Source organism: Emys orbicularis, chromosome 2 (assembly GCF_028017835.1).
Source record: "Emys orbicularis isolate rEmyOrb1 chromosome 2, rEmyOrb1.hap1, whole genome shotgun sequence".
Taxonomy (NCBI): Eukaryota; Metazoa; Chordata; order Testudines; family Emydidae; genus Emys; species Emys orbicularis.
The window spans coordinates 3,234,657-3,245,696 of NC_088684.1; the positions used below are offsets into that span (position 1 = coordinate 3,234,657).

Sequence of the window (11,040 nt, forward strand, 5' to 3'; positions counted from 1 at the left end):
GGACTAGCTGACCTCCTGAGGTCCCTTCCAACCCTGATATTCTATGATTCTATGAAATGTCTGTTTGCTCAGCAAACATGGCTCTCTGGGGATAGCAGGAGGCTGGGGGCAGGACTGAGGGGCCTCGGCCGAGCTGTGGGGGGGACACCAGGATGATGACAGCAGACGTACATCAAACTACTACGGGAACTTGGCCGTACTCCTCCACACATTAATAGTCACCTCGCGGCCCAGGCTCGGGGCTGGGCACCGCTTTGTTGCCGCTGCCTGGCTCATGATCACTGTGCACAATATAGGGGTGAAATTCAGAGCGGCTGCAATCCCAATGCCACCAGTGGAGTTGTGCCCAATTGCACCCGCCTGGAATCTGGCCCCATATCAGCTGTCAGCTCTGCTCTTCCACCCTCCTGGGGCTCCTCAGGGTCAGAGGCATCCCAGAAGGGCCCAAGCAGCTGCAGAGTTCATGGATGGACAGGCCAAAGCCAGCCCCGCTCTGCTGATGGCCCAGGGCTAGCAGTGACAGCAGGGCAGCTGGAGTTCGGGGGAGGGCTGTGAAGGAGCATTGGGTTGATGGGGGAATGGAGAACAGGTGCCTCAGCCCCAGGTTGGGAGAAGGGGCAGGGGATCCAGAGAGTGGGTTGTATTCAGAGGGGGGAGCAGGCTGGGGAATGGGCAGTGGGCGTTGGGATGAAGGAAGGGCTGGAAGCAGCAGCAGCAGCAGAACTACTGGATTAAAAGCCATCTGGCTCATGTGGGATCAGAACCACGTGGCCTGAAGGGGCAGGGAAGCCTAGGGGACACATGGCCAGAACGGTGCAGGATGGAGACAAACGACAGGAGAGACGCAGGAAGGGACCAGTGGAGTTTATTAGGGGACAGTGGCACATTCCTGCACCAACCTCCCCGCTCCCACCCCCAGTGCAGGGCGAGGTGCTTCCCCGCACCATGGACTGTGTCACTCCTGCTTCCTAGCACTCATCCCCCGGCTGGGTGCCGTAGACCTCGACCTCACACAGGGTGAGATACTCCGCCCTGCCCGGGATGGTGACGGTGACGTAACGGCCCTCCAGCCCGTTGCAGCAGATGGTGCTGACGGATCCTGGTGCGGTGTCGGTGATGGTCCCGCAGCTGCAAAGAGCAGAAGACAAGAGCGAGAGGCTGCGATTAGGGAGCACAGGCGAGTTGGCAGCAGGACTGACGACCCTTTAACTCTGAGCCTGCGGAGGCCAAAGCACGGAGTGAATGACAGACTGTAGGAGACGGGGGGGTGTCCCTGTTCCCGTCACAACCCAACTCCGACTAGAAATAAGGTTCACATTTCATCAGTCAAGGTCATTAACCGAGGGGGCAGATAACCGAGGGACATGGTGGATTCTTCTTCCCTTGGAGTCTTGATATCAAGACCGGACGTCAGTCTAAGGGCTTGTCTACACTGGCAAGTTTTGTCACCAAAAACTACCTTTTGGCGACAAAACAGCGATAGCGTACACACTGCAATGTGACTTGAAAAAAACAACAAAAAACGCCCAGTTTTGGCGACAAAAAACTTCCACCCCTGTGAGATACTTTTGTCTTTTCCCCTCCCTTTATTGTCAACAAACAGCCAGTGTAGACACCACGCCTTTTTTTTTTTTTTATTGGCCTCCAGAAAGTGTCCCACAATTCCCATGCTGCCGCTCTGGTCAGCGGTTTGAACTCTGCTGTCCTGCAACCAACCCGCCCCTCCCCCTTGCAAGCCCCGGGAATTTAAAATCTCATTTCCTCCTTGCTGGCTTCCCAGATGAGCTTCCCAGGTGGCTTCCCAGGTGAGCGTGGCTGGCTATCGCACCAAACGCGCTCCCGCTTGGACCACCGCGGAGCTGTTGGATCTGATCAGTATATGGGGAGAGGAGTCTGTTCAGTCGCAGCTGCGGGTGACCCGTAGGAATCAGGACACATATGGGCAAATTTCTCGAGGCTTGTGCGAAAAGGGCTATGATCGGGACACGCAGCAGAAGATAAAGGAGCTGAGGCAGGTGTATCACAAGGCGTGGGAGGCGGACCATTGCTCTGGTGCTGCACCTAAGACCTGCCGCTTCTATAAGGAGCTGAATGCTATCCTCGGTGGTGACCCCACCTCCATCACCGATAGCCCCGTGGATACTTCGGAGGTAGCAGAAAGAGGGGGTAACCTGGAGGCTGAAATTCTGGATGAAGAAGAGGATGTGGTGCTCCCAGCGGGGTCGCCCAGTGGGGCAGGCAACCAGGAACTTTTCTCCACTTCAGAAGTGCTCAACGGGGAGCAGGAAACAGATGAGACGCTGGGTAAGTTGCTGTGGCTTGTGTAGGGAATTGAAAAGTGGGAGGCAGGTAGTGTTTTTTGTGAGCTGGACATTGCCCTGTGTAGCTAATCTGCATGGCCAAGCAGGGTGTCGATGGACATCGAGACCTGCAGGGAATCCTCCAGAGAGAGGCTCTGGAAAGTTTCCAAGAGTTACTTGTTAATCCTCTGCCGCCGATTCCAAGGGATTGTAGCCTTGTTAGTTCCCCCATTGTAGGAAACTGTCCCCTGCCATTTAGCAACTGCTGGAGCTGGGACCAAAGCGGCACATAGTGAGCTGCATATAGACTGGGGTGAAAGCCGCAAGCATGCAATAGTTGTGCCCTGGTTTCCCTGGTTACCCGCAGCAGTGAGATGTCAGCCAGCAGTGACAAAGTGAAAAAATGTGGGATAATTTTAGAATGCGTTCCCTGCAAAGCTGCCCTGCAAGCCGTGACCGTTTTGTCTGTACGCACAAACGCCTCCCCCCCCACTCCCGACACTCACCATGACTGGGGTGCTCGTGGACAGGGCCGGCTTCAGCTTTTTTGCCATCCCAAGCGGCAAAGCGGGAAAAAAAAAAAAAAAAAAAGAAAGCCGTGATCGGCGGCACTTCGGTGGTAGCTCTACCGCTGCCGTTTCATTCTTCGGCGGCAATTCGGCGGCGGGTCCTTCCCACGGAGAGGGACTGAGAGACCCACCGCCGAATTGCCGCCGAAGACCCGGACGTGCCGCCCCTTTCCATTGGCCGCCCCAAGCACCTGCTTGCTGGGCTGGTGCCTGGAGCCGGCCCTGCTCGTGGAGCTGTGTGCCTGCCTAGAGTCTCCGAGAGAAAGTGATTTCTACTAGCAAAAGGCCCTTGTTACTGAAAAGTTTCAATCGTCTGCTGGAATGTAACAATCCCTCTTCTGTTCAGCACAGACCTTGAGGAACACACCACGCACCCCGCGGACCGGCTTCGGCAGATAAGGAAGAACCCTAAGTGCTGGGAAGCCAAAAGGCAGGACAGAAAAGAGAATGCTGCATTTGCTAGGCAAGCGACAGAGTGGATAATAAAAGTTATGGAGGATCAGACAGAGATGCTCAAGTCTCTGATAGAGCTGCAGACTGAGCAGATCCGTGGTCGACCTCCACTGCAGCACATGCACATGCACAATTCTGTGCCAACCCCACCCCCCTCCATGCCCACACATTCCTTTGCACTTCACAGCACTCCTGAGTTTCCCCATCACTCCACCCCCTCTCACAGCTTGCACAATGATAGCTGGAGCTACACACAGTTGTGAGGTTTTACCATTTTTAACAATAACTAAAGGCTAAGGTATTTAATGGTACAGTGTTTTTATTCTGTGTTCTACAAAAGCGTATAGCAACCAATTCATTCTCGGGTACAGGCTTCTAAAGCATTTTGTTGCGTGGATCTTGGGCCCCAAAATTGTACATGGATGCACCAGGGAAGCAATTTCAAAGCAGACATGTGTTACTGCCCCTCATTGTCCAAGTGGTTCCTCAAGGCCTCTCTGATGTTAATAGCAGCCCTCTGGGCTCCTCTGACAGCCCTAGCATCTGGCTGTTCAAAGTGTGCAGCCAAGCGCTCTGCCTCAGTGCACCACACCTGAGCAAACATTTCACCCTTAGATTCACACAGATTATGCAACGTGCAGCACGTGGCTATGACCACGGGAATATTATCCTCGGTAAGGTCTAGCCTGCCTTGAGACACCTCCAGCGAGCTTTCAAATGGCCAAAGGCACATTCAACTACCATGCGGCACCTGCTCAGCCTGTTGTTAAAACGCTCCTTGCTGCTGTCCAGGTGCCCTGTGTAAGGTTTCATGAGCCAGGGCTGTAAGGGGTAAGCCAGGTCTCCCAGGATTACTATGGGCATTTCCACATCCCCCACTGTGATCTTGTGGTCTGGAAAGAAAGTCCCCGCCGGCAGCTTTCTGTACAGGCCACTGTTCCTGAAGATGTGTGCGTCATGCACCTTTCCAGACCAGCCTGTACTGAGGTCCGTGAAACGCCCCCGGTGATCCACAAGCGCCTGCAACACCATGGAGAAGTATCCCTTCCTATTGATGTACTCAGAGGCAAGGTGGTCTGGCGCTAAAATTGGAATGTGTGCGCCATCAATCGCCCCGCCACAGTTAGGGAAACCCATCCCTGCAAAGCCATCCACTATTTCATGCACATTTCCCAGAGTGACGGTCCTCCGCAGCAGGATGCGATTTATTGCCCTGCACACTTGGAGTAATACAGCTCCAACAGTGGACTTTCCTACTCCAAATTGATTTGCAACTGACTGGTAGCAGTCTGGATTCGCCAGCTTCCACACAGCGATTGCAACACGCTTCTCTACCGAAAGGGCAGCTCTCAATCTGGTGTCCTTGCGCCGCAGGTCGGGGGACAGCTCAGCACATAGCTCCAGGAACGTTGCTTTACACATCCTAAAGTTCTGTACCCACTGGTCTTCATCCCACAGTTGCATGACAATGCGATTCCAGCAATCAGGGCTTGTTTCCCTAGCCCAAAAGCGACGGTCCACCGTATGCAGCTGCTCTGTGAATGCACAAAGCACTGCTAAGTAGCTGCTGTCCGTATCCCACTCGGGTGCCTGCAATTCATTCTCTGTCAGTAACTTTGCGAGTAACTCTGCGAGTAACTGTGCTGCCATGCGCGATGTCCTCACGACAGCTAACAGCGCATAGGAGAGAAGTGCGGGATCCATCTTCTCTCACTGCAGATGCTGGTGCGCACTACAAAACAATGACAGTTGGAAAAACGGCGCGAAAGGAAGCCAGAAACCATTGGAGGGCTGGACACAAAGCGGTGCATGACGGTACATTTTGCATGTCCCAGGATGCGCCGCGCTCTGTTTCCGCATTCCCACAACACCTAGCGACAGATGGTGTCGCCAGGCACTGTGGGATATATACCCACAGTCCATTGCTCTCGCTGTCGACAATGGTGCCCTGAATGTGGACATGATCTGTTGACAGAGGGAGCAAATGGAGACACACTTTGGCAACTTTGTTTTTGTCAATTTTTCCTTGTCGACATTGGTTTCATCCACAAAACCTGCCAGTGTAGACAAGCCCTAAAAGATACACTGCAGCTCACAGAGAAATTGTGGGCTCAATGCAGAATCACTGCGTGAGGTGTTCTGGCCTATGTGATACTGCAGGTCCCTTCAGGCCTTAGAAATCGATGGATCCTAGGAAAATCAGTTCCTGTTGCCTTGGATAAGATGATTCTACACGAGGAGCAGCTGCAAGGGCAGAGAGAACATGCAGGGGCCTGGAGAGAGATTGACTCTACCCTGGATTGCCCTGCAGGGGTCGCTGTGCTCAGTGACATGCGGTTCCCGTCCATCCAGGAACTCAGACCACCACTGGCACAGCACCCGCAGCCTCAGGCAGCTCCCAGGTTAAGACAGAGGTGAAAGTAAGCTGGTATGCCCCGGTACGGCGTATCAGCAAGAGCCAGTGCACCATACCGGGGTGGATCGGCTTCTCCTGGTGGCAATTTAAAGGGCCTGGGGCTCCCAGCAGCGGCTGGAGCCCCGGGCCCTTTAAATTACCGCCAGAACCCTGCTGCCGGAGCCCTGGGGAAGCGGTGGCGGGGCTCGGGCGGCAATTTAAAGGATCCGGGGCTGCGGCAGCCACTACCGCCCCAGCCCTTTAAATCGTCCCCGGACCCCTGGGGTAGCGGCGGCGGGGCTCCGGCGGCTATTTAAAGGATCCGGGGCTGCGGCAGCCACTACCGCCCCGGCCCTTAAAATAGCCACTGGAGCCCCGCCGTCGCTACCTCAGGGCTCCGGCAACAGGGCTCTGGGGACGATTTAAAGGGCCCGGGACGGTAGCAGCAGCTGGAGCCCCAGGCCCTTTAAATCACAGCCCGAGCTCCCCGGCTGCCGCTGCTACCCCGGGGCTCCGGCAGCGGGGCTCGGGTGGCGATTTAAAGGGCCAGGGGCTCCCACTGCCGCTACCCTTTAAAGCTCCGCCAGAGCCCAGGGTAGCGGCAGCAGCCGGGAGCCCCCTCCCATGGTGATTTAAAGGGCCCAGGGCTCCACTGCAGTAGCGGCAGCTGGAGCCCCAGGCCCTTTAAATCACCCCCGGGGCTCCCAGCTGCCTCTGCAGCTGGTAGCTCTGGGGGTGATTTAAAGGGCCTGGGGCTCCCAGCTACTGCTACCACAGCCCCAGGCCCAGGCCTTTAAATCCTGATTTAAAGCTCCCAGGAATTTAAAGGCCCCGCCTCTTCTGGTAGAGACCACGCCCCCTCCTAAGGACTCTGGAGTATGGGTAAATCCTTTAAATTACTTGCACCCCTGGGTTAAGAGACCACGCCCTGGCCTCAGCTGGCAATGAGACCCAACCCCCGTGTCTGAGCTGGGAGGAGTCATTTCACTCCAGAGAAAGGGGAAGCAACTCACATGGGGTTCTGCTTGCCATGGTCGGCCAGGGAGTCTCCCACGCGGATCTGGGCTCCCCTGATTCTCTCCCCACAGCATTCGTCTTCCCTGTTCTTCACGATCACCGCGGAGACAGACTGAGGACTGCCCAAGTCCACGTTCCACCACGGCTCTGTGTCGAACTGGGTGTGGCTGCAGGAGCCTTGTGCCCACTTCCCATCGCGTTTTCCATCCACGGCGTTCTCAGCCATGCCAGATGGGAGCGTGGAGGACTGAGTGGCCGGGCGCTCCAGCGCCAAGTTCCGAGCTGGAATCAGAGGGCGAGAAGAGGGGAGGTGGGACGTGCCCATCACTGGGGGGCTCTAGATGCCCTTTGTCCCACACGGCGCCAGAGCCGCTTCCCAGAAGTGACACACAAACCAGCCACTGCATGCGGGCCAGGTTCATAGTGGGAGCCATGGCCCCAGGGGATGGGAGTGACAGCAGGTCTGTGCTGGGATCTCAGCCCAGACAGAACCGCTTTCAGCCCCTCTCGTCCCATATCCAGCTGGAGCTACTCCTCAAGGCAGGGATGGGGCAGGATGTTCAGATGGAGCCTCCCCTGTCTGCTCCTGCCAGCTGGAGCCCCTGTCCAGGTCAGTGGTGAGAAGGGAAGAGTCTCCCAGGGTTTTTGCTGTCTCACTAGGCAAAGGTTGGGGCAGAAGGGAATGGGGTATAAAATAAAAGAACATTGTGCCAGCTCCTTACCCCCTGGTGGTGGGGTGCAGCCCTGAGACACCCCAGTCCCTGCAAGGATCCCGATCATCATCAACAGACGCCAGAGAAACTCCATCCTTGCACTGTCAGCATAGGAGATCACATGAATGTTTTATTCAGAATAAACTACAGCCATAGCAAGTTTCAGATGAGCACCTCACACACGCCGGATGGTCCTCATTTTAGAGAGGGAAACTGAGGCACAGGGAGCCAGCAACTTGTAGCAAGTAAGGGGCTGACTTGTGACTAGAACCATGGTTCATTGGTCTATTCCCCTCCTCTGCCCACTAGACCATCCTACTGTGTTTATGACAATGTCTTCTGATTAGTTTCCACTGGTCTTTTGGGGACAAAAGGTGGCTTTATCCAGTGAACCTGTCTCAGGGTGGCTAGATCCTTTAATATAGGTCCTTATCCATCCATCAATCAGGCTTTGAATGCCAATCTAATTATGGCATGGTCCGTTACAGCTCATCCAAAAATCATTAAAAGTTAGAGTTGAGAAATTTTATCAAATTATTTCTAGTTTCTCTGGAAATTCACCTGTTAGTAGAATCACGGGTACCCAAGTTAAGGTTGAGAGCACATATCAGTCATTTAGGTAAAGTACATTACAGAGCTGTTGTAATGATCCAAAAAACAAACCTTAAAAACCAAAGAAATTCACAGCCAGGGTTAAATATAAAAAAGATACAAACACGTTAAGGTGTGAAAATACACAGTTAAGGCACCCAAACAACCTTAACTCTACCCGGTAGTTGTCCCGGGAGGAAAAAAAAATCTAATGCGTCTTTAACAAATCAGTTTAATGTTATCTGAGTTCCTCCCCACTAAAATGCCTTAATCATAAGGGTGTGGGGTTTGCATGGTGCCACGGCAGGGAAGAATTAAGATGTCTGCTGACAAAGAACATTTCTGTAATAAAGAATAACAGGAAAAAGGTATAATAATCATATACTAGACTATTCAAATGTAACCCAGGCACAAGATTGTAGTGAGTTTTAACTGTATGGAAGTTACGACAGGGCAAAGTTAAAGTTGTGTGGGTAACCTTAACATATCTGGATTTCTTTTAAGTTTAATCGTAATTGTGAATTTCCTGAGTTTATGATGCTTGATTTCCGGATAATAGCATCGTCCCTATAATGTGTTTTACCCTGCATTACTGATACGCTCTCCCAGCTGCAACTCTAATGTAGTTTCTGGCTGGAATTTTTCTTGTTTTTTTAAATAAAAAGTGTCATACATGAAGTGACGAAGAGGGAATTGTCTGTAATATTTCTATGAATGAGATGCGGGGCAGTGACTGACTCGACTAGGGACTGTTACCCAGTGGGCACAAAAGGGTTAAAAAGCTGCTCTTGGGGCAGAGCAGGAGACGTGAGGTGCTGGGTCACTAGCTGGCTGGGGTGGTGTGAATGGGTCATTGAGGGACTGGCTGAAACCCACCCAGATCAATGGAGGATCTGGAAAGACAATGGAAACCCCCAAGGACTGAACAGTTGACACCTATCCACAGGGCCCTCCAGCAGGTGGAACTTGCGGACTCAGCCTGAGTCTGCAGGAAGAGTACAATGCACCAGGAGGTGGCAGGCAGCTAGGATAAGACCTGGTCTTGGGAGAATCAAGAGCCCTCACCTGGGACTGAGACACAAAGGAACTGAGACAGAGAGAGGATCCCAGGATGGTTTCTTTAGCAGCATGGCTCAAGGGAGCCCTGACTTGGCCAGCAAGGACTGTGTGTTCACCTTTGCTTCTCTCTGCTAACGTAAGGACTTCCCCATGCTATCCTCTAGATGACTAATAAAGCCTAATCTCTGCTGAAATGCTGCCTGGTGTCACTGCAAGTACTTGCTGAGTTGCACTGATCCCTGAAGAAGACAAAAGTCTCTGACCAGGAGTCTATCTCAGTTGGACTCGCTGGGCAGAGCTCACACTGTGAAACAGAAGTGCTGGAGCCCAGAGGCTCAGTCTCAGAGGCACTAAAGTGCATAGCCTACCCAGGGCCATCCCTACCCATACGCAAAGTACGCAGCTGCATAGGGCACCAGGAAATTTGGGTGCCCTGCACAGCTGCGTGCTACTCCAGCTCCTGCCCACCTCCTTCCCATGGCCCCCGTCCCTCCTCCGCCCCACCCCCACCCCCCTGAGGACTGCAACATGGCCAGGCCTGCACTCACTGGCGGCAGGAAGTGCAGCGACCCGGCCCCAGCCGCCCAGCCGGTGAATGCTGGGGCACGGTTCCCCCCTGCCCCCCAAGCCAGCCCCCCCCCCCATGAAGGCCTGGGGTCCCACACACACACACACACACACACCACATGGGGGGGGGGCTGCATAGGGCCCCAGAATAGCTAAGGATGGCCCTGGGCCTAACCTTAAAGAAGAGTGGGACCCCTTGGGGTCTGGCACACCAGGGACATTTAGAAGTTGGGGCAAAGCACAGATCCTGTGGGTCCCTGACAGCTGGTGGCAGGGGTGGGACACTGAATGCACCAGGAGTATTGTACAGTGAGTGACTTGCAGCAGTACAAACAAGGCTAGTTAAAGGAAACAAGCAAGAAAATTGCAGGTACCTGCCTCCCTGCGGAGAGCATCACAGAGCTGTGCAGGGAGAGAAGATAAGTGTTGGGAAATTCAAACAGGTGCAGCTCGGGGGGGGGGGGGGGCGGAGCAGCGAAGCAAAAAAAAAAAAACCACCTGCGGGATGGCCAGAGCAGCAAAGCACACACACACACACACACACACACACACACAAAACACCTGCAGGGCGGCCGGAGCGGCAAGGCAAAGCAAAGCAAAGCAAAAAAAAACAAAAAACCCTGCAGGGCGGCCGGAGCCAGGGTGCAGGGGGAATCCCTGTGCTGCAGACATGCAGCGGAGTGCGCAGCCGGTCTAGCGGGGGGAAGGGGGAGGGAGCAGGGGGAGAGAGAGAAGTGGGGCGGCCAGGGCTTCAGCGGGGCACTCGCCACGCGGCCCCTCCTGCCGCGCCGCCTGCCGGGAGGGCTCCGTGCCGCTCCGGTCGGCAGGGAGGGAAGGACGCGGGCTGCCCTGCCGAGTTTGCTGCAGGGCACTCCCCTCCTCCGCGCCGCTGCCCCCTACTGGGCGGCCAGAGCAGCAAACCAAAAAGAAAAAGAAAAAAAAAGGGCGGCCAGAATGCCGCCCCTTGGAATCTGCCGCCCCAAGCACGAGCTTGCTCGGCTGGTGCCTGGAGCCAGCCCTGGGCAGGAGGGTGGGGGAGGTGCACAGCCGCAGCATGCTCACCTGGGGAGAGGAGGCAGAGAAGAGGCGGGGGTGGGGTCTTGGGGAGGGGGGTGGAATGAACAGACCTACTCTGACGGCAGAGCTGCACAGCCAGGCTGAAAAAAGAAGGTGCTGCTCATCTCCTGGGACTTTGCAGCTGGACACCACCTTCTGGGTCCTCGTGCTGGTTGAGCTCCCTTCTGTGTGCTGGGAACCATCCTTCATCTTGTACAACAGTGAGTGTCCATGGTGGGGCAGGCAGGGCAGGGGGACAGAGGCAGTGGGGAAGGAAGGGGGTGGGATGGGGAGGAGATGGAGTGGTGGGGAAGGGGCAT

General features: G+C 54.8%; 1 protein-coding gene across 1 annotated transcript; it reads right to left on the minus strand.

Moving 5' to 3' along the window:
• Positions 1–968: 968 nt before the first annotated feature.
• Positions 969–7,541, minus strand: LOC135873611 (fucolectin-like). Its single transcript, XM_065398244.1, has 3 exons — positions 7,457–7,541; positions 6,731–7,016; positions 969–1,128 (listed from the first exon to the last, which is right to left on the minus strand). Exons 1-3 carry the CDS (start codon positions 7,539–7,541, stop codon positions 969–971), a joined length of 531 nt encoding a protein of 176 aa, XP_065254316.1.
• Positions 7,542–11,040: the final 3,499 nt, after the last annotated feature.